The sequence below is a fragment of the Symphalangus syndactylus genome, chromosome 7 (genome assembly GCF_028878055.3).
Source record: "Symphalangus syndactylus isolate Jambi chromosome 7, NHGRI_mSymSyn1-v2.1_pri, whole genome shotgun sequence".
Lineage (NCBI taxonomy): Eukaryota > Metazoa > Chordata > Mammalia > Primates > Hylobatidae > Symphalangus > Symphalangus syndactylus.
This window is the reverse complement of record NC_072429.2, coordinates 96,814,908-96,842,858: the sequence shown is the minus strand read 5'-3', so window position 1 is coordinate 96,842,858 and position 27,951 is coordinate 96,814,908. Positions and strand designations below refer to the sequence as shown.

The 27,951-nt window shown below is 40.9% G+C and overlaps 1 protein-coding gene across 12 annotated transcripts in view; it reads right to left on the bottom strand.

Annotated features, from left to right (window-relative positions):
* POP1 (POP1 homolog, ribonuclease P/MRP subunit) overlaps positions 1–27,951 on the bottom strand; it is a 42,683-nt gene that overhangs the window by 5,774 nt on the left and 8,958 nt on the right. For 6 of the 12 annotated variants that reach the window (XM_055286869.2, XM_055286870.2, XM_063642873.1 and 3 more), the window contains 12 exons: positions 26,711–26,878; positions 25,933–26,108; positions 23,953–24,201; positions 20,287–20,374; positions 19,664–19,851; positions 17,588–17,844; positions 17,372–17,465; positions 14,177–14,288; positions 13,478–13,597; positions 7,712–7,827; positions 5,358–5,549; positions 3,709–3,863 (listed from right to left, as the gene is read on the bottom strand). In XM_055286869.2, coding sequence (XP_055142844.1) covers positions 3,709–3,863; positions 5,358–5,549; positions 7,712–7,827; positions 13,478–13,597; positions 14,177–14,288; positions 17,372–17,465; positions 17,588–17,844; positions 19,664–19,851; positions 20,287–20,374; positions 23,953–24,201; positions 25,933–26,108; positions 26,711–26,878 — 1,915 coding nt within the window. Of the gene's footprint in view, positions 1–3,708; positions 3,864–5,357; positions 5,550–7,711; positions 7,828–13,477; positions 13,598–14,176; positions 14,289–17,365; positions 17,466–17,587; positions 17,845–19,663; positions 19,852–20,286; positions 20,375–23,952; positions 24,202–25,932; positions 26,109–26,710; positions 26,879–27,951 lie in introns of all 12 variants that reach the window. The other 6 variants (XM_055286868.2, XM_055286867.2, XM_063642868.1 and 3 more) reach the window with 1 other exon arrangement.

Here is a 27,951-nt window from a genome sequence, read left to right as displayed (position 1 = left end):
CTTACTGCTGGCTGATAGCTGTGCCTCTTTTATCATGAAGACAGTCACAATCAGGAGTGTGCTACTTAATCCCCCCACCGCAGAATCTAACCTAGCTAAATCCATGTTCAGATTTCAGTGGCAGTCTAACAGCCTTATATTAATTTTTCTGAGGAAGGAGAACTAGCCAACTTAAGAATTACACAAAGAAAGTGGTTTGGAAAATAGGATTAAGAGTCAGGGCCGGGTGCAGTGACTCACACCTGTAATCCCAGCACTTTGGGAGGCCAAGGCAGGCAGATCACAAGGTCAAGAGATCAAGACCATCCTGGCCAACATGGTGAAACCTGGTCTCTATTAAATATACAAAAATTAGCTGGGCATGGTGGCAGGCACCTGTAATCCTAGCTACTCGGGAGGCTGAGGCAGGAGAATCGCTTGAACCTGGGAGGTGGAGGTTGCAATGAGCCGAGATCACACCACTGCACTCCAGCCTGGCGACAGAGCGAGACTCCATCTCAAAAAAAAAAAAAGTCAGAACTGTTTGTAAATCTAGTTGGAAGATAGCCAAAGAAATAAAAGCAGATTAAACTGTTATCAGTGGCAGTCTAACAGTCTTATATTCAGAAGAACTGAACTCAATCCCAACAGATGCTGCCTCCTCCACATGTGCCCTGAATCCCACCCCTTCTTCCTTGTCCAAGGACTTAGCTCTTACATTTTAGCCTCCCTCCCCTCTCCTGGGTACCCCCAACCAGCCTAGAAACTTGTGCCTCCATCAAGAACATAAGCTACATGGCCAGGTATAGTGGCTCATTCCTGTAATCCCAGCATTTTAGGAGGCTGGGATGGGAGGACTGCTTGAGGCCAGGAGTTCAAGACCAGCCTGGGCAACAAAGCGAGACCCTGTCTCTACAAAAAAATTAAAAAATTAGCCAGGAGTGGTGGTGCACACCTACAGTCCCAGCTACTCAGGAGGCTGAGATGGGAGGATTGCTTGAGCCCAGGAGTTGGAGGCTGCAGTAAGCTATGATTGCACCACTGCACTCCAGCCTGGGTGACAGAGCGAAACCCCGTCTCAAAAAATAAAAGAAGAATATAAGCTCCATGAAGGCAGAGACAGACTTGTCTGCCTTGTCCCTGCTGTCACCCCACCGCCTAGAATGGTGTTTGACACACAGTAGGCTCTAAAGAAATGTATGTTAAATGAAGGAATAAATAAGACAAATATATAAAGATGCACACAGGAAGATGTTCACAGAAACACACAGCAAAAAGTCAGAAATAACCTCAAGAGCCACTGATAAATTACAGGACATCCACACTGCAATTGCATGTGACCATTCAAAGTGACATTCTGAGCAAAGCTGGCAGGCTGACTCACAAGCCAAATGTGGCCTGCTGTCTGTTTTTGTATGACCCATGAGCTAAGAATGGTTTCTACATTTTTAAATGGTTGAAAAAGCAAAAGAATAATATTTCATGACACATGAAAATTATATGAAATTCAAATCTGAGTGTCCATATATAAAGCATGATTGGAACACAGCCGTGCTCGTTCTCTTACATGTCATCTGCAGCTGCTTTGGAGCCACAGTGGCAGAGTATAGTAGTTGCCATGGAGACGGAAGGCTCCACAAAGTCAAAAATATTTATCATCTGGCCCTCTACCAAGAAAGTTTGTCAACACTTGGTTTAGAGTCATATTTTTTGATATGGTAAAACTATACATACCATATTGTTAAACGAAAAAGACAGGTTTCAAAATAATGTATGTAATACTATTCTTTAAAAAAATATGTATATCTATGGAAATTTTGCATGCATAAAAAGCTCTGAAGAGTAAGAAATAAGTATTATTTTCAACTATTATTTAACAAACACATAGAAGCCTCTCAACTATGTACTATGGGAGGCACAAGGATGTGTAACATGTGATTGCTGCCCTCAAAGAGCTGGTAAGCTAGCAATCCAGGAATATATCACTAGTCACTCATTCATCTACCACTCAGCAAATAGTTTGAAATGCAGGCACAGGCCAGGCAGGGTGGCTCAAACCTGTAACCCTACCACTTTGGGAGGTAAAAGCAGGTAGATCACTTGAGCCCAGGAGTTCAAGAACATCCTGGGCAACATGGCAAAACCTCATCTCTATAAAAATTAGCCAGGCGTGGTGGCAGGTGCCTATAGTCCCAGCTACTCAGGAGGCTGAGGTGGGAGGATCACCTGGGTCCGGGAGGTGGAGGCTGTGGTCAGCCATGATCATGCCACTGTACTCCAGCCTGGGTGACAGAGTGAGATCCTGTCTCAAAAAAAAAAAAAAAAAGCAAGCTAGGCAGACTGCCTGTCTCTACAGTTATGGTTGCAGCAATGAACAAGAAAACACAATTCTACCCTCATGAAGCTCACCATCAAGGAACTACAATACTCAACCAGTCATTCATCAGACAACAAATAAAGGTTATTAAGACCTACTGTGCACCAGGCACTGGCTAGACACTGCAAATGCCACAATAAAGAGAGACAGCTTCTGTGCTTCTGGGAGCCTACAATTTAGGGGGCAACAAATTCCCAGTGTTAGAATATATTTTGTAATATAAAGGAAATCATGACCCTCATCGGCCACACTTCCAGTGAAAAAAGAAAAGTCTAAATGGATAGGTACTAAGATATAAAAACAGTGCCTGGCCAGGCACAGTGGCTCACACCTATAATCCTGGCATTTTGGGAGGCCGAGGCCAGTGGATCTAGGGAAAATTGGTATTGAGACCAGCCTGGGCAACATGGTGAAACCCCGTCTCTACAGAAAATACAGAAGTTAGCCAGGCACAATGGCACATGCCTTTACTCTCAGCTACACGGGTGAGGTGAAAGAATCGCTTGAGCCCAGGAGGCGGAGGTTTTAGTGAGCCAACATCATGCCACTGAACTCCAGCCTGGACAACAGAGCAAGACCACCATCTCAAAAAACAAACAAACAAACAGTACTTATCTCTCTGGATGGCAGGACTATACCAATTTATCTTTTTATATATTTTCATAGTTTAATTAAATTTTGATGCTATATATTACTTCTATAATAAGTTTTTAAAACACAATTTCCATTTTGGAGGGAGAGAGGGGTTGGTAGTAGAAATCTATTAACAAGTGTCTGAGACTCATGTCCAAGTTTAAGTGTACATCATTATTGATATAATTCAATAACAAACGCCGGGCGCGGTGGCTCACGCTTGTAATCCCAGCACTTTGGGAGGCCGAGGCGGGCAGATCACGAGGTCAGGAGATCGAGACCACGGTGAAACCCCGTCTCTACTAAAAAATACAAAAAATTAGCCGGGCGTGGTGGCGGGCGCCTGTAGTCCCAGCTACTTGGAGAGGCTGAGGCAGGAGAATGGCGCGAACCCAGGAGGTGGAGCTTGCAGTGAGCCGAGATTGCGCCACTGCACTCCAGCCTGGGCGACAGAGCGAGACTCCATCTCAAAAAAAAAAAAAAAAAGAACTAAATAACAAACAGAAGGGTTTATAACCAAAATGGGCCTATAAAAGCCAAATAGATATAAGACAATCTCCTCACTTAGGTAATATCTTCTTAATTATTTCTCAGTAATGCTGAGCTCACTGAAAAGTCTATGAAATTACCAAAGCCATCCTAATGTTTGGGATACCAATATAAGCAGGCACTTCTCTTCTCCTTAATACATTATCAAACTAGAGAAGCCAGTTTCTTACCTTTTGTACTTTTCAAGAAGATTCTTAGCTTGCTCTTCCGCAAACAGCATCCCGGCAGGGCAGTCTGGAAAATCGCCTGGGACATTAGGAGACCTCTTATACTGAGAATGCACTGCAGACTCTTTCAACCCTCCGACTCTCACACCTCGATAAATCTAAAAGAAATGTCAAAAAGATACTGTCAGTCTACCAACTTAAAGTGAATTGCTTAATGTTTATATGGGGGAAAATGGGAACAACCTAAATGCCCCTCAAAAGGAGAATGGATAGAAATACACACAATGGATTACCATGCAATAGTAAAAATGAATGAAATCGAGCTTCATCATGTTTCATTAACCAATATGGAAAAGAATCTCAATGCCAAGTGAATACGGCAAGTTGCAAAATCATATATACGGTAAGGTATATACTTTAAAAACATGTTGAGTCTAAATAGCTATTTTATTGTGGGATACAAACATACTTTAATAAAGCTATAAAAATATGCATGGTAGTAGCAAACACCGAAATCAGCGGACTGATTATTTTAAAAGGAGGGAGGGAAATGAAACTGGAGAGAGGTACACAGGGTGCATCGATGCATCTGTAATGTTATATTTCTTAAGCCAGATGGCGGGTAAATGGCACACAGGCATTCACTATATCAGCATCTATTCTTTTTTGTATGCTTGAAAGCATCTCATAGTAAAAAATTAAGTAGGATTATTTTTAAATATTCCTACTCCTGAATGTTTAACTGGATATCCCTTGCACTAGGCATGTAAAAATTAATTACCGGCATGAATCTAAAAAGTCTCACATGCCTTTTACACTCTCTAGAATCGAAGTAATATTTATTTACTAATTTTATTTATTTGTTTATTTATTTATTTATTTATTTATTTTTTTTTTTTTTTTGAGACAGAGTCTCGCTCTGTCGCCCAGGCTGGAGTGCAGTGGTATGATCTCAGCTCACTGAAACTCCGCCTGCCAGGTTCAAGGGATTCTTATGCCTCAGCCTCCCAAGGAGCTAGGATTATAGGTACATGCCACCACACCCAGCTAGTTTTTGTATTTTTAGTAGAAATGGGGTTTCACCATGTTGGCCAGGCTGGCCTCAAACTTCTGACCTCAAGTGATCTGCCCACCTCAGCTCCCAAAGTGCTGGGATTACAGGAGTGAGTCACCACACCCGGCCTTCAAAGTAATATTTAAAATAACCAGGAAAAAAAAGACACATTCGATTCTAATAAAATTTTTAGCTGCAGTTGATAAATAGGAGTATATGGTTATAGTTAACATTTCAAAAACAAAAAAAAAAGGTATTCTATCCATCTGTAAAAGTTAAGTCCTTTGCTTTTAAACTTATAACAAATTTCTTCAAATCAAATACCTCAACATTTTTGTTGCCACTACTATTCGAAAATCAGGCCACTTTAAAAACCTCAACAATTGATGATATGTCAGCACAGGTCTTATAATGAGAACCTGGCTCCAGGGACTATATGTATGAAGTATCTTGTATCCAGGACTATAGCTCTAAGGGCAGAAATATACCACTCAATTCTTCCTAAGTTGTACGTAAAGTCTGGAACATTTTGAATACTTAGCATTTATTAGGAATGTATTTTAAATATTGCAACTGTTAGAATCAAAAAGTAACTTACAAATGGAATCCAGAAAGCCATGCCCCAGCCCTTTGGGAGTAGGACATCCCAGCCACTTCCCCAGCCTAGTCGGTCTTCACCAGTCACTTTTCCTGGCTGCTGAATCAAAAGTATAGGTATCTTGGATTCATGGGGACCTAAAATAAGCTGTGACCCAGGCACCAGCAATTCACTCCTCATCCGGTTTAAATCCTAAAGTGGAAGAAAATAATTCAAGACAAACAGCCCTAGTCTTCTGGGAGATCCTCCTGGGTCTCCCTATAAGCAGCTTTAGAAAGTTAAATGCTCTTTTAAAAAAGCAAGAGAAAAACGTTCTCAATAAATAAATGTGAGCCATTTTAAGTATAAGGTATCCTCCTACAGATATTTTCCTCTATACAAGTGCTTAGGTAGAAATGCGAAATTATATCATTCATTATCAGTATTCATTCTGCTGATCTCTTATATCAAGATTAATCTTGTATGTTGATATTCTGTCCTTACATTGATTTTGATTAAGATTTGGTGTTATGAAGTAAAAAAGGTATAAACAATTAAGTGACACCTTCTCAAGGATGGGCAACTAGAGAAATGCACTGGCTCTTGGGAAAATTGCTCATCAGATCTTAAAAAATTAAAATAGAAGATGTTTAAAATTATTGTTAAAGGGAATGTAGGGGGTCGATAACATCCTTTCAAACTTTTCTTGGAGCTGTAAAAAGAGATTAACAGGTAGGTAAGAGGGCTATCACTCAGTTTAGAAAAACTATGCAAGAGGGCTATCACTCAGTTTAGAAAAACTATGCAAGAGACTGCCTCCAGGCCATAGTCAAACTGCTACATCATGAACGCTCTTCAAGCCAGGTCCAATCCTGATTCTTCTTTTTCACTTTCGGAGTTTCCACTACCATCTATGTGTTAGTAATTCCAAACTATATCTCTTTAGCCCCGACTTTTCCTCCCGGGATCAAAACCTGTCTCCTGGACCTCTGCTCTTGGGAAGTCCCACAGCCCCTCAAGCTCAAGATTGAACTCATCACCCTTCCCACTGTATTTGCTCTCTTCCTATATTCCCCACCTAGCTGAATGACACCACAATTCACACACTCCATTCATTCAGCCATTCAAATATTTACTGAGCACCTCTATGTGCCACACACTTTTCTAGAACCTGGAAATACATCAGTGAGCAAGTAAGACATGGCTCTGGCTCTCTTTTAGCTGAAATCCTAAATCCAAGCTAGAATATCAGGACCTAATCGACACACCTCCTCATTTCTTACCTCCCATCTGCCAACCAACCACCAAGCCTTGTCAATTTCACCTTCCAGGAATATGCGTTAAACAACACCCTCTCCACTCTAGCCACACTGCCACAATTCAGGCCCCCATTATGTCATACCTAGAATATTTCAAGGGTCTTTTTAAGGCCATCCAACCCACAGTCTCTCTCCAGCTCCCTCATCCCCCATCTCCAACCCCACACTGCTGCCAGAGTGAAATCTCATCATGTCATGGCCAACCTTAAAACCTTCAAGGGTGTCCCACATCTCCAGTCCAAATCCTGAAAAGGCTTCAAGGTCTTTCATGCTGTAGCCCCATTTGTGTCTTCAGCTTCCTCTCTCACCCCATTCCTGATTCCTAGCTCCTGATCCACTTGTAGAGTCTTTCTGGTTTTTGCCTGGGCTCCTGCACATGCTTTTCTCACTTCCTGCAATCTTATCTTCACTGAAACCTTGACCCTGCCCCCAAGAAGTCTGGTGACTTCTGGCTCCCATCTGAGAGTAAGTTCAAATGCCTGCTCTTCCATCAGGAGGTTGGCCTCATTTTTCTCATCTGAGCTCAGTACCCCTTCTAGAGGTTTCCTGAGTGCCCTGTACTTCTTTGACCACATCTAAATCATCTATCCCAGCATCTCACACAATGTCTGGCCCTGGAAGGTCCCCAATCATAGTAAAATTAAAGACAGAGAACATTTAAGGGAAAATAAAATGATAAAAGAAAAACACATTTAAACCATGAGATAATCATTTCAAGAAAAAGTCTTTGTATTAACATTTTCTAGAGATTATTCTTACTTTATCTCTAAGAACAGAAAAAAATCACAGTATGTATCTTTATTCTTAGATTCTTATCCTTGGATAATAGACAAGATACTTATCTTATTCTTAGATCCCTATCCTTATTCTTAGATTATCCCTAAGAACAGAAGAAAATCATAGTACATATCATGAGTCAGGGATCAACAACTTGTTTGAAAACAAAAGAAAGTCTATGGAATTCTATGAAGTATTAATAACTTTTTATGGTCTCTAGAATGATATATTTAACCTGTCATTCATGACTTTACCAATAACCCTTACACTATTAGTTACCTGATCCGAGATTTTATTCTCTGTGACACTCTTACAGATATCTTGGTTCCAGATAAAGCTATGCGTACATTCCACAGGCACACCCTCCAGAAGCAGCTGTCTAACTTTCTCATTATCTAAGAGGGAAAAGAAATAGCCTTCAAACCACATCCTTCAGATCAATGAAGTCAAACTCCAAACATTGGCAGTAGGCCTTTTGTTACAAAACAATATTTCATAGGCATTTACTTAACTTAGAAGAGTTCACAAGAAATTAAGTTATTCTTATAGTCGGTTTTACAGTCTATGACATAGCAAAGGCTCCTAAGCAGTTTTCTTTGGTATTGATTTTTCATGTATAAGATGCAAATATCACAATACTAAATTGCCTCCAAATAACTGTCTAATTCCACATGCAAGATAATAAAATTCTAGGAGCCACTGCAAAGGTAAATAATACAGCACATTAAGCCAGGCATGGTGGTGCACACCTGTAATTCCAGCCACTTGGGAGGCTAAGGGGGGAGGGTGACTTAAGCCCAGGAGTTTAAGTCCAGCCTGGGCAACATAGCAAGACCCCATCTCTAAATGATAATATGCCATATTATAAATACATGTCATATTTCAACTACTGGCTTCAGGGTTTTGTGTATCATTCCTCATCCAATGGTGGTGAGCCAACAGATATCATCATCTTCTCTTCTGTCCATTATTTTAAGTCTCTGATAACCTATTTATATTGAACTATTTATTCATTTCTGTAAAATGTATTTTTTCATCCTTTTTTTTTTCTTTGAGACACAGTCTTGCTCTGTCGCCCAGGCTGGAGTGCAGTGGCGCAATCTTGGTTCACTGCAACCTCTGCCTCCCAGGTTCACATAATTCTCCTGCCTCAGCCTCCCAAGTAACTGGGATTACAGGCGCATGCCACCATGTGTGGCTAATTTTGGTATTTTTAGTAGAGACAGTATTTCGCCATGTTGGCCAGGCTGGTCTTAAACTCGTGACCTCAAGTGATCCACGTGCCTCGGCCTCCCAAGGTGTTGGGATTATAGGTGTGAGCCACCGTGCCCAGCCTCATCCCTTTAAAATAAACATATTTTCAACGATACATAGTGTTTTATCCCTTTAAATAAGCTATACCATGCTAGAAAGTACTCAAGCAGGAAGGGGAACAAATTTTATCAGTGACAAACTTCTATATTGATAGAAGAAACTTCCTACATGCAGTCATTTAATCCCCAGGGAAAAACATCTCCCAAATCTTATTTTGTTGAACTGAAGAATTTTCATTAGAAAAAAAGACAATTTGTGAGTCTGGGTTATGGTTCTAAACCGTCCACACAGAAACATTACTCAAAGGCACATACCTGCCTGCATGGGTCTGATGGCTAGGAAAGAATAAGTTGGAAGCAATTGGGCCATAGTGTGACAGATTTTAGGGGAGAGCAAAGTTAGAAAAAATTAAGTTGATAAAAAGATCTGAGATTAAAACTGTTTAAAAGCCACAACAGGCCAGGTGCGATGGCTCATGTCTATAAACCCAGCACTTTGGGAGGCCAAGGCGGGCAGATTGCTTCAGCTCAGGAGTTCAAGACCAGCCTGGGCAACATGGCGAAACCCTGCCTCTACAGGAAAATACAAAAATTAGCTGGGTGTGGTGGTGTGTGCCTGTCGTCCCAGCTACTTGACAGGCTGAGGTAGGAGGATGGCTTGAGCCCAGGAGGCGGAAGTTGCACTGAGCTGAGATCGTGCCACTCCACTCCAGCCTGGGTGACAGAGCCAGACCCTGTCTCAAAAAAATAAAGTAAAATAAAAAATTTTTAAAAGCCACAGCAGCTTCATTACACTGCTCTTCCTCACGGAGATAACCACCATCAGATCCTCAAGCCATAGTGCTGTGTGCTGCAAGTTCACATGGCCTGTCTAGGAGCAGTCAAGCTCCACTTCCAACACCCTGGGTACCCAGAGCACTTTCCTGTGGAGCACTGCCACAGATTTTGGGGACATGATTGGGATTTTAGTCAGACTAAGCTGCAGACAAAAGAGATAGTTGATGCTTACGGTGTAAAGACACAGGAAAGTACTACCTCATCTTCAAATATTCTAAAAGATAATAACAGATAGGTCTGGCAAAAGTGGCTCATGCCTGTAATCCTAGCACTTTGGGAGGCTGAGATGGGAGGATCACTTGAGCCTAGGAGTTTGAGACCAGCCTAGGCAATTTAGTGAGAGACCCTGTCTCTACAAAAAGTTAAAAATTAGCCAGGCATAGTGGTACGTGCCTGTAATCCCAGCTATTTGGGGGGCTGAGGTGGGAGGATCGCTTGAGCCCAGGACATCAAGGCTGCAGTGAGCCATGATTGTGCCACTGCACTCGGGTCTGGGCAACAGAGTGAGACTCTGTCTCAAAAATAAATAAAATAATATTAATAATAATAGATAAAACAAAGTAGACAGTATGTCCAGACAAAGGACTATTATTGAGTTAAAAAGAAATGTGCTATTGAGCCATGAGAAGACGTAGAGAAAATTTTTGTTTTTTTTTAGATGGAGTCTTGCTCAACTGTTGCCCAGACTGGAGTGTGGTGGCACGATCTCAGCTCACTGCAGCCTCTGCCTCCCAGGTTCAAGCTATTCTCCTGCCTTGGCCTCCCAAGTAACTGGGATTATAGGCACCCACCACCATGCCAAGCCAATTTTTTTTTTTTTAGTAGAGACAGGGTTTCACCCTGTTAGCCAAGCTGGTCTCAAACTCCTGACCACAGGTGATCTGCCTGCCTCGGCCTCCCAAAGTGCTGGGATTACAGGCGTGAGCCACCATGCCTGGCCTACATAGAGGAAATTTAAGTGCATATTACTAAGTGAAAGAAGCCTATCTGAAAAGGCTATGTATTGTATGATTCCAATGATATAATATTTTAAAAAACACAGAACTATGGAGGTAGTAAAAAGATCAGTGGTTACCAGAAGTTAGGGGGGAAAGAGGGATGAATAGGCAGAGCACAGAGGATTTGGGGGACAGTGAATCTATTCTGTATGATGCTATTATGGTGAATATGTCTTTACGCCTTTGTCAAAATCGATAGAGTATATATACCACCAAGAGTGAACCCTAATACAAACTTAGTGTATATATACCACCAAGAGCGAACCCTAATACAAACTAAGGACTTTAGGTGATAATGATGTGTTAATGTTGGTTCATGGATTGTAACAAACGTACCACTCTAGTAAGGACATGGACTGTGTGGTGGCGGTGCATGGAAGGGGATGGAGGTTCATGGGATCTCGGTACTTTATGCTCAATTTTGCTGTGAATCTAAAGCTGCACTAAAAAATAAAGTCTATTTACAACAAAGTGGAGTACGTCTGAAGGCTAAGGGGAAGGCCTTTTTAGGTCAATAGTCTTTACTGGGAAGAGAAAAACAATATCCCCAGCTGAGTCAGCACACACATCAGTGTGCCTAGAATGACTGCCTCTTCTGAATGTAATTCTAAGTCCTTCCCCCAGACTCAAAGCATGTTTTCTTTCATACACAGACAAAAGTTCTTGAATTGATTATATTAACTCCAGAATGTGACTTGAAGACTGAAGGAAGGAGCTTGCTTTCTCCTTTCTTAAACGTATTTAAAGATCACCAAATGTTAAATTAAACTTTCTTTTAATGAGTTTTACTCAGAGAAGCAAAGGTAACCAGTAAAAGGCTTTCTCATTTGGAAATCAAATAAAACCAAAGTTACAGCCTTCAGATTAAACTATTTTAAATAAAATATGCAAAACAGTTCAAACGGCCCAGGGGAAGCAGAGAACATGACTGCTAACTGGGCACTGCTCAAGTCCACTGCAGATCAGTGCTCTCAAAGTGCTTGCAAGAGCTATAAAATATAAAGGGATGACCTCTAATCTATCACTCTAAAGGCAGCTGTCCTCCTTCCATGTTTTGGGTAGTATGGGAAAGTCATATTACCAAAGAGTGTTTAAAGGGAAAGATGATAAGCCCACGAGCACAACGTAAATTCAGTATTTCCTAAAGGAAATTGATCTCTCACAGATAAGAACTAATCAAAATAATCCATCAAAGCAAATCGGCAAATACTAAGGATAGCAAATAAAATAACAGCTAGTATGGCAGAAACTATATTTTTAAATCTCATCTAGAAAACCAGTTACTTATATAGTGAAATATTGTGTTAATAAAGTTGAAAAGATTTGCAAAAACACATTATTAATATTTAATTCAAATTCTAGAACCAGCTATCAAGCAAACTTTTTCAAAGCATCTAAGAATATGCATTATCACTTCAGGTTCTTCATGTACCTTCCCTTTTAAAAGCTCTCTAGCTGGGAATGGTGGCTCACGCCTGTAATCCCAGCACTTTGGGAGGCCAAGGCAGAAGGATTGCTTGACTTCAGGAGTCAAATTAAATCACGTTTTTCAAGATAGACTTTAATTTTCTTTGAGCTGATTCATATTAAAACAAAAGCCTTAGAGAGGATTTAATAATCACCTCATTCCAAAAAAGGATTTGAGGTAGCAAGAGAACCTAAGTAGAGTTCATAGCTTTAAGGTGATTATAATAGTCAACATTTAATGGTGCAGTAAATGCTGCAACTTTTACGTTGCACCAGACCACATTGGTATCAAAAAAGAAAAGAAAAGAAAGAGGCAATGACTCATTGAGTAAAGTCTTAGGCTTCATAATGAACTAACTTACCTATATATCTTCAAACTCCTCTCTTATCCAATCCACCTTTTATGTGAAGTTCTGACAGAGTAATTTATTGCCCCCTCAATAAGCTATCTAACTACATTAAAAAAAAATTCTGGGCCAGGCGTGGTGGTTCATGCCTGTAATCCCAGCACTTTGGGAGGCTGAAGTGGGTGGATCACCTGAGGTCAGGAGTTTGAGATCAGCCTGGCCAACATGGTGAAACCCCATCTCTACCAAAAATACAAAAAAAAAAATTAGCCAGGCGTTGTGGTGGATGCCTGTAATCCCAGGCTGAGGCAGGAGAATCACTTGAACCTAGGAGGTGGAAGTTGCAGTGATTACACCATTGCACTCCAGCCTGGATGACAAGAGCAAGACTCCATCTCAAAAAAAAAAAAAAAAATTCTGAAGTCGTTACAACACAAACCTGTACTTTATCTCCAAAGACTCACATGGTAATTTTAATTATTCTTCCAATTAATCATGTTTAAATTATAGTAAATACAATGAGACATTACCAAAATTGCTGCCAATCTCAGATCAGAACAAAATTTTAGCCAGCCCCTTACCCACCTCCTGTGCCACCCCAGCCAAACAACTTTCTCAGGCCACTCTACTTAGTCTAAACCAAGACATCTTATACTTCAGCACCTGGGATGGCCTTGCCAGGATTCGAACCTGGATCATCTGTATGGTCAGACAGAGGCTTCCACTGAGCACAAGACCAGCTTCGGGTGCAGATCCCTTCCTCACAATTAAAATTCTGAAACGCCAGACATTTTTAGAGAACGTAGTTTGCAGAGAGACAGGTTTTACTAGATACTAAAAAAAGAGAACTTGGAAAATAAAATGAACATAAGTATCAGGCTACGTGTTTTGCAGCTAAAAGACACTTCCACACATACCATTTCCTCAGATAATAATCAGTTTGTAAAGTGGGCAGGTAAGAAGACTGCCCTAATTTTTTACAGATGAAGTTACTGGAGAGGTGTCAGAGAAAGAACTCTTCTTCTAGTAAGACTGGACTGCTCGAAATTGTAAGGAAAACCTGGGGTGTTTTTAGAACTTTACCTTGGCATTTTTCTGGATTGGGCAAAGCTTTAGACTTCTTTTGGGGCAAATTTATTCGAGGATCCCCAACTGTCAGTCCCAGAATAGTACCTGCCGGAATTTCTGCTGGTGATGTTATTCCTTTAACAACAACAAAAAGAAGTTTACAGAAAGTCATTCATAATACATCTATATTTGCTTGTATTTTTAAATCTTTCAGATTTCCTAATGAAACGTTTTTCTTGGACTAATTACTTAAAAACATGTATTCCCTCTCTTCCCATTGATACTTTTAGAGAATAAGTTAACATTCATAAAGAATGAAGTTTCTTGCAAAAAACATGAGGCCAACATAAAAAAAGGTTCTTTTACGAAATGAACACATATGCTTCTATCAGTGATAACTATAGCAGCTATGAGCAAAAATGCAGTTGTGTGCAGGTAAGCATAGAGTTTAGGTCAGTACCTGGCATATGCATCTATCTCCACTATCAGAATGCCAGTTACTTAGAATATGAACATCTCATTTGTTTGTTGTTTCATAACCAGGCATGAATATGGTGTTTATTCACTGAGTTCAGTCCCTCTCTTACTTGGTTCTCTTGCTGTGTCACAATAGCAGCAGGTTAAAAAGCAATACTACATGTTGGAGGCCCAACTGCAAAAGGCTCTTTTAGCCCCCTTCCCTCCCCAACACAACCCAGTCTTCCCTTTGTATACCTCCCAACAACTCGAAAATGGCTTCTTGTCTGCAATGAAGGGAAACGCTGTCAGGTTTCTTACAGGTTTCTATCCACCAGCGGTGAGGTGTCTCCTCTGTGTCCTCTCCCACCTGAAAAATAACAACTACTATTCACTGGACGAACAATGAATCCACCTTCATAATTTTGTCATGGTTGTGATATCAGCCCCCACTCTTTCTTCTTCTATGTGTGGAAATGAATGTGTTACGGGGTGAACCAGGGAAGCTGCCACTATACTTAACATAGTAATTAATACCAGACTAACTACTCTTTGAATTAGCAGCAAGGATATAGTATTACACTTCTCTCAAGATTTCACATATGAGGAAAATCATCTATGGTTTTCATAGACTAACTCACTAAGATACTTCACACTCAAAGTCTCTCCAGAGCGCAGTACCAACAAAGGAGGCCTCGCTCCTCTCTTTTTTTTTGACACAGTCTCACTGTCACCCAGGCTGGAGTGCAGTGGCCCCTCATGGCTCACTGCAGCCTCAATCTCCCAGGCTCAAGTGATCCTCCCACTTCAGCCTCTCAGGTGGCTGGGAGATGGAACTACAGTCACATGCCACCATGCCCAGCTAATTTTTTTTAACTTATTTTTTGTAGATATATGGTCTCACTATGGTGCCCAGGCTGGTCTTGAATTCCTGGGCTGAAGAAATCAACCCACCTCAGCCTTCTAAAGAGCTGGGATTTCAGGTGTGAGCCACCACGCCTGGTCCTCTTCCATTAGAGCTAACTTCATCATCTCCAATGTAAGCAATAAAATGTTCCTCACCAAAGGAAAATCAAACCAGTACCTTTTGAAGAACTTTCCAGATAAAAGATAAACTACTACTATAGTATTCCTAGAAATGTATATTTTTTCCACATGGAACTAGGAATTGAGGAAGATTTCAAAAGGCCCTTCAAGTATCATGTGAATGACAAGAAGGCAATCTATAGCCACAACTCACGCTGAAGTTCATTGAAGTAGGATGTGCACTTACAGATCTTAAAGAAGCAATCATGGCTGGGTGCAGTGGCTCACGCCTGTAATGCCAGCATTTTGGGAGGCCAAGGCAGGCGGGTGACTTGAGGCCAGGAGTTCAAGACCAGCCTGGCCAACATGGCGAAACCTCTACTAAAAATACAAAAAATATTAGCCGGGTGTGTTGGCTGGCACCTGTAATCCCAGCTACTTGGGAGGCTGAGGTATGAGAATTGCTTGAACCTGAGAGGTGGAGGTTGCAGTGAGCTGAGATTGTGCCACTGCACTCCAGCCTGGGTGACAGAGCGAGGCTCTGTCTCAAAAAAAAAAAAAAAAAAAAAAAGCAGCAATTATAACAAAGGTACTATTTACTCACAGAAACTCAAGTAGCACAGCTTAGTGGTTTACAGGACAGGCTCTGGAACGAAACTTCATAGGTTCAAATCTTTGCTCCACAACTTATTAGCTACTACGGGGCACCCTCTCTGTGCCAGGCATTGTGCTAAGCACTGGGGAGAGAGTAAAAAACAGGACCAACCCTATCCTCACCCTTATGAAGCTCACAGTCTCATAAGAGACATGGATATTACATAAATACACAAATCTATATATATAAATTGAGGAAATTTGCAAGATGCTCTCTCTGAAAACAACAGGAGGGATCTAGTTTAACTTGGGGGATCAGGAAAGGATGCTAGAGGGAAATGCTAGAGAATGAGGAAGGTTCAGCCAAGTAAAGAGTGGTGGAGGCAGAATGCTCAGTAGTTGGAAGAAAAAAACAGGTGCAAAGGCTCTAAGGGAGACAAGAACTGACATTCCAGAACCTGAAAGAAGGTCAGGGTGGCTGAAGTGTAGAAGGTGAGGAGAAATGAGGCCTCAGAGGCAAGAAGGCACAAGATCACATGGGTCACATTGAGCACTTTGGACTTTATCTTAATTACAATGAGAAGCTATTCAAAAACTTTTCATCAGGAAGCAACAAGAGGTGAATAAATTATCAAAAAATCACTCTGCCTCCTGTGTGAAGAATGGGCTGAAAAGGAGGAAGGATGGAGGAAACTTAAGGTTCCCTCTAGAATCCTTTCCTGATCCCCCAATTCTTCAGACAAGAGACAACAGTGGTTCAGAGTACAGCAGAAGCAGTGAAGATGGAGAAAAGTAGCTTTTGTATTTTAAAGCATCTTTCTTCTAAAAACTCAGAATCTGTTCAGCTCTATCATCATATTTGACCACATCAAGTCAGTGAGAGGCACAGGCATTGAAAAGTTAACTGCACTAAGACCAGAAAACAAACACGATCTGAACCCAGGGTGCGGATTCCTAATCTAGTCTCTATGCTAGCCACTTGCCAATAGAGCTACTCAAATTTAATTTTTAGTAATTAAAGTTAAGTAAAGGGATAAATTCAGTTCCTCAGTCACTCCAGCCACAATTCAAGTATTCAACTGCCACATGTGGCTAGTGGCTATCATATTGGACAGCACAAAGGAACATCATCCTCACAGAAAGCTCTACTGGAAGTGCTGCCCTAGACATAGTGCTCTTAAACTTTTTAGGGATTCTAGGCCCCTAAAACTAGCCCCAGAAAACCAGCCAGGCGTGGTGACTCACGCCTGTAATCCCAGCATTTTGGGAGGCCAAGGTGGGCGGATCACCTGAGGTCAGGAGTTCGAGACCAGCCTGGCCAACATGGTGAAACCCTGTCTCCACTAGCTGGGCCTGGTGGTATGCACCTATAGTCTCAGCTACTCGGGGGGCTGAGGCAGGAGAATCGCTTGAACCCGGGAGGCAGAGGGTGCAGTGAGCCAAGATCGCACCACTGCACTCCAGCCTGGGCGACAGAATGAGAAGAAAACCTACATGGTACAAGCACACATGCACAAAATCTGGCACACAATTTCAGGGATTTTAGAGACTCCCTACCTATGAAGCAGAAGTTAAGACCCTCTACAAAACTCACAGATACAAGAGCAGTCTGTATTTAAATAAGAACAGTCAGTTTACTGATCATATCCACTTAGTTGTGGTCTTCTAGGAGAAGTGAAAGATAACAAAATCTTTGATAATAAGCATAATAAGCAGGGAAATAAACATCTAAAAGCCATGGCCCAAAATGTTACCAAATTATATATTAGGTTTCACAAATTTGACACGAAAAACATGATTAGAATAAAACACAATAGTCACTTTTACCCTTACAGTGTGGACAGAAGCAGCTTTTATTGCTTCAGTTAGGATGGAGTGGGAAAGTGGCCCAATCAGCCGGAATCTGTTCATCTCCATCGTCAAATCGCTGAAAAAGAAAGAAGATCTTAAAACGGAAACTTCCATCACACAACATCTGTGCCACTGATAAAAACGGAGCAGGTCTTCACTGAAAACGTTCAGTAGGTTCAAAGCAAATTCAACTCATACCTGATTATAATGCCTGTGGTTGGAGAGATCCAAGAGTATGGTAGACACAGATCTCTAGTTCCATCACCGATAATTTTTTTAATTGGTTTAGCATTTTCTCCATCATCTTTCCTTTTTCTTTTCTTGCCAATTTTCTCATCAGGCAATTCAGTTTGGCTTTTTTCTTGGGATGGTGTCGGAAGTAGGTCAGCGATGCAGACAGCTGATTTGATGGGTTCCACGCACTGGCATGCTGCTTTTATTTCCTCTAAGATATCCTAAAAATATATTTAAACATTCACTTTAAAATCTTGAAATTTAAATATATTATGACAAATTTAGTTGGGTTATGTTTTTTTTTATCTCTTTAAAAATTAACATTTTTGGCCGGGCACGGTGGCTCATACCTGTAATCCCAGCACTTTGGGAGGCCAAGGCGGGTAGATCACCTGAGATCAGGAGTCTGAGACCAGCCTGACCAACACGGCAAAACTCTATCTCTACTAAAAATTACAAAAAACAGTTGGGTGGCAGGCACCTGTAATCTCAGCTACTCAGGAAGCTGAGGCAGGAGAATTGCTTGAACCTGGGAGGCAGAGGTTGCGGTAAGCGGAGATCGTGCCATCGCACTCCAGCCTGGGCAACAGAGCAAGACTCTGCCTCAAAAAAAAAAAAAAAAAAAAAAAAAAAATTCACATTTTTATCCCTTCACAAATTAACTTAAATTAAATTTATCATCAAAAAGCTTTTTTTGGCCAGGTGTGGTAGCTCACATCTCTAATCCCAGCACTTTGGGAAGCTGAGGCAGGAGGATGGCTTCAACCCAGGAGTTTGAGACCACCCTGGGCAACATAGGGAGACCTTGTTTCTACACAAAATAAAAAAATAATAGCTGGACATGGTGGCGCACCCCTGTAGTCTAAGCTACTCGGGAGGCTGAGGTAGGAGGATCATTTGGGCCTGGGAAGTAGAGGCTGCAGTGGGCTATGACTGCACCACTGCACTCAAGTCTCAATGACAGAGCAAAACCCTGTCTTGAAAAAAAAAATTTTTAATTTAATTTTAATTTTTTAAAAAAGCTTTTTTGGGTGTTCTGAGTAGTGTATGCCACTTTAACCAAAAAAAATTTTTGAAATTTAAAATTTCAAATGGGTTAGGTAGGGCTGGGGTTAGGGGTAGGGTTAGTTAAATATTATGAAAACAACATGATCACTCTGACTAAATTTTTTTTAAGTAGTGAGTATGCTAAAGAAGGGAAGCTAAGCTAAATTCAGTGTGAAAAATCATTAGAATTACTAAAAAATAGCTTTTCATTATCAAATAGCGCCTAGATACTAGTGAACCACTTCAGTCATGGTAGAAACATTAGTTCAAATTCAACATTTCAAATAATTAGCGTAAGGCTGGTTTTTATCTCTACTTCTGCTTATGACTTACTAAAAATAGGAGAGGTCAAGATTAGTTTCTTTTTTTTTTTTTTTTTTTCGAGACAGGGTCTCACTGTCACCCAGGCTGGAGTGCAATAGCATGATTTCATCTCACTGCAACTCTGCCTCCTGGGCTCAAAGCGATCCTCCCACCTCAGCCTCCCAAATAGCTGAAACTACAGGTGCATGCCACCAATCCTAGCTAATTTTTGTCTTTTTGCAGAGACGGGGTTTCACCACGTTGCCCAGCCTAGTCTCAAACTCTTGGATTCAAGCGATCCAATTGCTTCAGCCTCCCAAAGTGGTGGGATTACAGGCATGAGAAACCATGCCCCGCCCTGACTTCATTATATTTGATGAACAAGTTCTGGGGATATAATGTACAGCATGGGTGGTGATGGATGTGTTATTTGATTGTGGTACACAACATGTATATCAAATCATCATATACTTCGAATATATTTGCTTTTTGTCAATTAGACATTTTTAAATACAAATTCTTAAAGTTTTTTAAAAATTCACTTCATTCAATATTCACAGAGCCCCCCTATATACAAATATCAGACTATCAGACAAACCTTTACACTATTTACATTTCTACAGTATTGACTTCCAGCAGTAATTAAAAATGCAGTTTCAGAATGATGGGAGATAACCTGAAGGATTATACCTGTTTAAGGGTTGGATGTAGCCAGATCCACAGCTGCCTGCTCTCAGAAGTGTCACCCAGGGTCCTCTGGGACTTCCAGATAAACGTAACAGGCCCAAGCACTTCTCTGGGATATTTATTCGCCCGATAAAGCACAATGCTCCCTTGGCGCTTTCCAGACAAGCAGTGAACTGCTGCAAACGTCAGCCCTGACATCAACAAAAGCAAAATCCCATAATTCCGGGTATTGAGACTGCAGTCCTATTTCCTGATAACCACACTGTCATTTACTGTCTGCCTCCGTGAGAGGTGAAGTTTTGGTTGTGAGGATTGCTCATATCAAAGCCTGGCACACAATAAATTCTCAACAAATATGTGTTAAATGAATAATAAAGGCTTCAAGTTTCTTTCTGTCAAGTTCACTCCACCAGAAAAATGACTCTATCACTTTACACTTGACAATGTTAGAAATGATTTAAAAGCCAACCCAACTGTTTTTAAATTAACATTTTCATCGAGAATGATTAGTGTCTCACATATTTTTCTACATGTTTGAATTCCAAAATGCTTACAGTAGATACTTCTTTATGAAATGAATAAATATACAAAGACTAAAATAGAACTCAGCTTTAAAACAAGTTTACCTGTGTCTATGCTACACATTCCAGAAAGTGCCTTTAGTATTTCTTCCTCTTTGCCTTTTAACTCCAAACAACAGTAATAGGATAAATCCTGCACAAAGCGGGAGACACAATTAAGTACTTAGGAATTTACACAGGCAAAACTGCTAAGAAGACAAAAGCCATATCACAAAACCTTTAGAGGCCTAAGACACAAAACAAATTGCTAAAGCTATGTTCTCATAAGTCAAAATCTAAACCTTCTCCTGCCCGATGGTTTAGGGGAAAAAATATCTAAACCTGTCCATTCCTGTTACCTTAACAAATATTTTTAAACCAATCCGAACCAAAATAAAAATGAATCTCCATTTAAAATGTAAGTTACGGTATCCTACTTTTTAGATAATCTATGTTTTACCCCATATTCATAGACAGGTTCTACGGAGGGTATATAACTGTTGCTTCTAAGTAAAGAACCATTCACCCCCAAAATCTACCTAAGGTAAGAAACCAGAGTAAAATAAGCAAAACAGTAATGAATTCTGCAAAATTATGCTCAGGTTGCTCAATTTGGTTAGATAATTCAGGACCTCAAGGTTACTTAACACTAAGCCTAGAGACACAATATTGCAATTAATCCATCCCATATTTCTCCCACGCTCAGTCTTGACCATGATATGAACTTTAAGCACAGTACAAAGAAAGTAAAAGTAATAACATACAATTTCAAGTAAGATGAAGAGAGATCAGACTAAGCTAATGAAATCAATGTTAAAAGTTTCAATAGTTACAGTATCCATAATAATAATTATAATAATTGTTCTAATTGTTTTGTTTTGTTTTTGAGACAGGGTCTCACTCTGTTGCCAGTGCTAGAGTATAGAGGCACAATCACAGCTCACAGAAGTCTCAACTTCCTGGGCTCAAGCAATCCTCCTGCCTCAGCCTCCCAAGTAGCTGGGACTACAGGCACGAGCTACCACACCCAGCTTTTTTTTTTTTTTTTTTTTTTTGCAGAGACAGAGTCTCACTATGTTGCCCAGACTGGTCTTGAACCCCAGGGTTCAAGCAATCCTCCTGCCTCAGCCTCCCAAAGTGGTGTGATTCTAAGCATGGGCTGCCATGCCTGGCCTGTAATAGTTAATAGTCATTGAAGGGTTACTGAGCGCCAGCAACGAGTTAACTCCTTACATGAACTGTCATTTAGTCTTCCTGACAACCAGATGTACCTAGTATGGTTATCTTATCTGATAGACAAGGACACTGTGACACGGAGATTGTTACTTGAACAAAGACACAGTCATTAAGTGGAGAAGCCAGCATTCTGATCAGGCTTGGTGACCTGCCAAACCAATCCTTCTGCTATAGCATCTTTAAGCAATTTCAGTGCACTCAGTAACTAGAACTAAAAGGCAAATTATAGCTATGATTCTGACAACACACATCAATCAATATGATCACTCACACAAAGAAATCTTCCCATCCAGTGCCCAGCTCTCAGCTGTCAGTGGCCAGAGGAACTTCATCCAAACAAGTGACAGCAGAGAATAATGGTTCAGAGTGTGGAACCCTGGAGTCAGGCAACCGGGCTCAAATCCAAACCTCAACACTCATTGGCCATACGATCATGGGTAAATTACCTAACCTCTCTGTACCTCAGTTTCCCCATCTGTAAAATGGAAATAATGGTAACTCCTTACCTCATACTATTGTGAGGATTAAATGAGTAAACACATGCAAAGCATTTAAAACAGGGTAGGGCATATATTAAGCACTCACTAATATTTGTTATTATTAGCTATTAGTTTTATTACTTAGGGCTGATCAAATTTTAGAGAAAATATCAGATAACTTCAGCAAGAATTCTGCCCAAAATGAAAAGTAACTCATTGGCAGAGGACAGTGGAAAAAGCACAAGCCAGGGGAATCAGCCACCCAAGTGCTATGTAGGCCACCAACAACTGTGTGAGCCCGGGCAAGTCACTTCATCTCTCCAGAACCCAGCTTCCTCAATGTGAATGAGGAACTTGACTATTATCTATGATTTCTGCTGCTGAGTTCTCAAATCAAAGACTCCTAAAAGGTCCTCTTATTATTCACTTCACACTCATTAGAATGACTGTGATCAAATAAATAAATAAAGTAACAAGTACTGACAAGGATGAGGAGAAATTGGAACCCTTGTGTATTGCTGGTGGAATGCAAAATGATACAGTTGCTATGGAAAATGGTAAGGCAGTACCTCAAAAAATTAAACATAGAATTAACATAGAATTATCATATGATCCAGCAATTACACTTCTGGGGATATATTCAAAAGGACTGAAAGCAGGGATTGTAATGATATTTGCATATCCATGTTCACAGCAGCATTATCTACAATAGCCAAAAGGTGGAAGTAAGCCAAATGTCCACTGACAGATAAATGGATAATCAAGATATGGTATATACCTACAATGGAATACATCTTCAGCCTTAAAAGGGAAGGGAATTCTGACACGTGCTACAACAGGGATGAATTTTAAGACATTACGCTAAATGAAATAAGCCAGTCACAAAAAGACAAATATTGTATGATTTCATTCCCATGAAGCACCTATAGTATCAAATTATTGGATAGACAGTAGAATGGTAGCTGCCAGGAGCTGAAGGAATGGGGAGTTAGTGTTTAATGAGTCCAGAGTTTCAGCTTGGGAGGATAAAAAAGTTCTGGAGATGGATGGTGGTACTGATTACACAATGTAAACATACTTAATGCCACAGAACTGTGCACTTAAAATGGTCAAGTGGTTTTGTTATGTATATTTGACCACAATTTTTTAAAAAGATTCTTGTATTGCTTATTCTACCACATTACTCTCAAGGGGTATCAAAGGATACCAATAGTAATGGCTTTTAAAATTTGGCCAAGGCCATTCTACCATTGAAAGATAGGTCCTTCTGCAAAGAACAAATGTCTAAGTATGTATTGGAAGAAATAGAAAGCAACTGAATTAGCTACTGAGAGGAGGGAGCAATCAGATAAATACTATTAAGAGGCTCTAAAATAATCTGCCCTCTCAAAGCGTTTAAAATTTAAAACATCCTTCCCAGCATCCCACTGACCCATAAACACCTAGACCAGCATTTTGAACCCTGTTCACGGTACACAGTAGATTCTCAAATATCTGTTACTGATGAAAGACTGTTAGATTAATCTATAGTGAATAAAGCTTGACATGATCAACAAGACCTGCACAACCTGGTTCCTACTCTTTTCTCTAGCCTAACCTTGCCCTGATGTTGCTTGCTCTCCTTCTCTTCATCTCTGTCACACAGAATTGATTCCAGTTCTTCACTCTCACCTGGCTTCCTTCTGCCTTCCCCCTCTCCCATCTTATCCCTGAGAGCTCAGCTCAAGCAGCACTTCTGGGGCACGCCTTCCAGTCGGGTTAGAAATGCTCATCGTACTGTATGCTTTTCCCTTACAATCACATATCTAATAAATCGTTTGATTAATGTCAGTCACCCCCCTAACTTTAGGCTGCCTGATCTCCAGCATCTGGCAAAGGACCCGGGCTTCATGCTCAGGAATCATTTTTAAAATGGATAACCACATAAACGGGGCTTGGCATACCATAAACTATTCTAAAGGTCTCTATGGAAAAGGATCAAACAAAAATAACAAGAAAGCCCACTGGAAAAGCTCACCTGCAGGAGGCACCGGTTCGTCATGGCTCGATAGCAGGCTCTGTGGCTCTTCACTGTTGGCCTCTCCCCAAGGCAGTAGCCCCACTTCTTGACCATGTGAAACCGCTTGGCATGCCAGATGTGAGTTTCTAACCAAATGTTCTTCTTTTGTCTACGGTTAAATTCTAGCGTCCGGTTCATGTGACATCTTCGAGCTTTATGGCATTTATTTTTTGAATGTTCTTTTTTCTGATGTACGGCTTTCTCCACCTATAGTTTCAAGAAGAGGGACATATCCCAGTTTGTAAGAATCTCAAAACAGAGTTAATGGTCAGGAATGCAAACAAATAACTTTAGATTAAGTGGAATATTTTATAGATCCCATTAGTTTGCTTAAATTGTTAACTTAGTTTCTTCAATGTAAGTAGAGAAGGAAGACAATGGAAAGAGTGAATGTTTCAGAGCTAGGAGACCTAGGAAGGAGGCACAGTTCCATCACTCACTAACTGGGCAAATTTAATGGAATATGAAGATCAGAATACTTATAAAATGTTCAACACAGTAACACAAGCTTAATATGGCTATTAGTATTAGAGCGCAAGAAAGGAGAAATTAAATGCTAGCTTCTTGTTGTCATTTTAATCTGTAGAATTGTAACTAAAACCAAAAACTTAAGACCAAAAATAATACAAGTGAGGAAAACCCACACATTTCATCTCAGTTAAGCTACAGACAGACACATGCTGAATGCTATCACTGGGAAACAGATTTTACATTAAATCTAGAAAGTATAAAATTCCTTGTTAGGCCGGGCGCGGTGCCTCACGCTTGTAATCCCAGCACTTTGGGAGGCCGAGGCGGGCAGATCACGAGGTCAGGAGATTAAGACCACGGTGAAACCCCGTCTCCACTAAAAATACAAAAAATTAGCCAGGCGTGGTGGCGGGCGCCTGTAGTCCCAGCTACTCGGAGAGGCTGAGGCAGGAGAATGGCGTGAACCCGGGAGGCGGAGCTTGCAGTGAGCCGAGATTGAGCCACTGCACTCCAGCCTGGGTGAAAAAGCGAGACTCCGTCTCAAAAAAAAAAAATTCCTTGTTAGTTTTCCCTCTTGAACTCAAACCCCACCACCAGCGTAGCAATGGTACATAGAAGGCTGCTCAATAAATAGGTTTTAAACCAATTAGTAAAGACATGGGCTTAATCTTAGAATGTTCAAGTCTAGAATTCTGGTGAAGCCAAAACACAATTAGACTTGTACAAAAATTAAAACCCAGTTCAAGTTTTCAACTTTGAAAAAGTCAGAAAGCAAATGCTAAGCATTGACGTTGCTTTTTTTTAACCTTCCTACCCCAAGCTGGCCATACCCCAAAAACACAGATCCAAAACCACTTGGTAAGAAGGTCAGAGGTTTTTTTAACATCTGGGAAGGGAACATCAACTATTCAACGACCTTACAAGAGAGGAGTATCAAATGCTATATTTCAAAGCACCCATAATAGCCAATTGCCTGTTAATTCGGTTTGGAGGGAAGAAGTTTGGATAATGATTAAATCAAACACATGCAGAACAAAAACAAAAACCGTAAGCGTGTTGTTTTCTGAGTTTTTTTTTTTTTTCTTTTTAGACAAGGTCTCACTGTGGCCCAGGCTGGAGTACAGTAGCGTGATCACAGCTCATTGCAGCCTCAACCTCCCGTGGCTCAGGGGACCCTCCCACCTCAGTTTCCAAGTAGCTGGGACTACAGGCACACATGCACCACCATGCCCAGCTCATTTTGGGATTTTTTTGTAGAGACGGGTTTCGTCATGTTGCCCAGGCGGGTCTTAAACTCCTGGGCTCAAGCAATCTGCCCACCTCAGCCTCTCAAAGTGCTGGGATTAAAGGCGTGAGCCACCATGCCCAGCCTTGATTTTCATTTTTAATAAATTTTATTAGATCAATACTTCTCAATTTCTTCTAGGAGCTACTAATCTAAACATTTACACTAAGTGGAACTCCTACCTCTTTCTGGGCAATCTCCTGTAACCGTCTGGGAAGGCGTTTGACGTTGTGGCTCATGGCTCTTCGTCGCATGTGCCGTGGCAGAGTCTGAAAAACCAGTGAATTCGAAGACGTCTGGGTCACAGCTTTTAACATAGCGCTGATTTCAGCAGCTCGTGCTTGAGCAAAAGTAGAAGCTGTTGAAGGAGATGACAACGTCATTAAACACCAATCTTGAATTAACATTGGAGAATAAACAGGCTGCTAGGGAAACTTAACTGAATTCCTCCACCAAGAAGGCGTAAAGAGAGACCAGAAAGCATACCTAAGGTATAGGTACAAAGTACAAGGAATATAGGGTTTAATTGTGGTAGTGTGGATGGGGATCATAGGGTGAAGAATAGAAGAGGCTGGAAAGGGCCTGGAGACAGGCCCTTTAAATAAAGGTTTGGTTGCCATTTGTGCGTACTCAATTTTCCATCCTTGGAGAATGCTGTGCTGAGTGTGGATGGCATATTTAAAACAAGAGGGGCATGGGGGCTAAGACAAAGAGGAACAGTTCACAAAGACTTGTAAGAAGACGAGTAGGAGACAGGAAGAGAAACTGAAGAAGGGAGAGCCATCAAGCCCAAGGAAGCTCTGGCCAAAGTCCAGGTTAGAGGCGAGAAGGGTCTAAAGTGGGAGGAGGAGAGGAGAGGTAGGGGAGGCAGAGCCAGGACCACAAGGAGGGCAGTTTGTTGCTGCACTAGACACGAGAGCTCAAAATACAGGCAAACTGCACCTCTTTATGAGTACCCACCAGTTATATACTTGGGGATCTCCTGAGACGTGCCCTCGGGACCTGCTTTCCATCCTCCCTTTTTTCTAAACATCCCTTTGGAGGAAGACTGCTCATTCACTTCAGGGTCAGGCAGAGAATGGGGGTTGACTCTGGTTTGCCGCTGTCGTGAAGTTCCAGGATGAGGCTCTAGTATATTTTCAAAAAGAAACATGTCACCTTTATCAGAGATAAAAATTATAGTGGAGAACTAATATTTGTTGAGTGGCAACATTGACCATGTTTTTAATCCTATAGTCACCCTGTAAGGTGGCTATTACTACTTATTTTTAAAGAGGAATCTTACGTAGGAACGTGAATTAACTTGCTCGAGGTCACAAAGCTAGTAGGTAGCACACAAGGTAATCATGTCAGGATGACATATAAAGGACCTTGGATATAACAGATACAGGTGAAATTTTCTCCTATAAACAGTGCAACATGAATTTCAAATCTAAGCTCCCTGCTATGGTCTGAATGCTATGTCCCCCAAAATTCCAGTGTTGAAATCCTAACCCCCGAGGTGATGGTATTAGGAGGTGGGGCCTTTAGGAGGCGATTTGGTCATGAGGGTAGAGACTTCATGAATGAGATTAGTATCCTTATAAAGGAGTGTTCACAGAGACCCTCACTCCTTCCACCATGTGAGAACCCAGTAAAAAGGTGCTGTATATGAACCAGAAGGCAGGCCCACACCAGTCACCAAACCTGCCCGCTCCTTCATCTTGGACTTTTCAGCCCTCAGAATTGTGAGAAATACATTTGTTATTTATAAGCTACCCAGTAAGATACAGGTTGTGTATCCCTCATCTGAAATAACTGGGACCAGAAGTGTTTCAAATTCCAATTTTTTTGGATTTTGGAATATTCGTATATATATAAAATGAGATATCTTGAGGATAGAACACAAGTCTAAAGACAAAATTCAATTATGTTTCTTTCACCTTATCATACATAACCTGAAGGTAATTTTATACAATATTTTTAATAATTTGTGCATGAAACTTTTTGCACATTGTATACTTGAACCATCAGAAAGCAAAGGTGCCACTATCTCAGCCACCCTGTGGACAATCTGTGATTGGCTGGCATCAGCATCCTTCCTGACTCTGAATCTATATGCTACTGATAAGCAATCACTTTCTTACACTTATTCACATGTAAGTATTTAAGAGTAAAAATTACATGCATTTTATTTGTCTTTGTGGGTGTGCTTAGGTGGT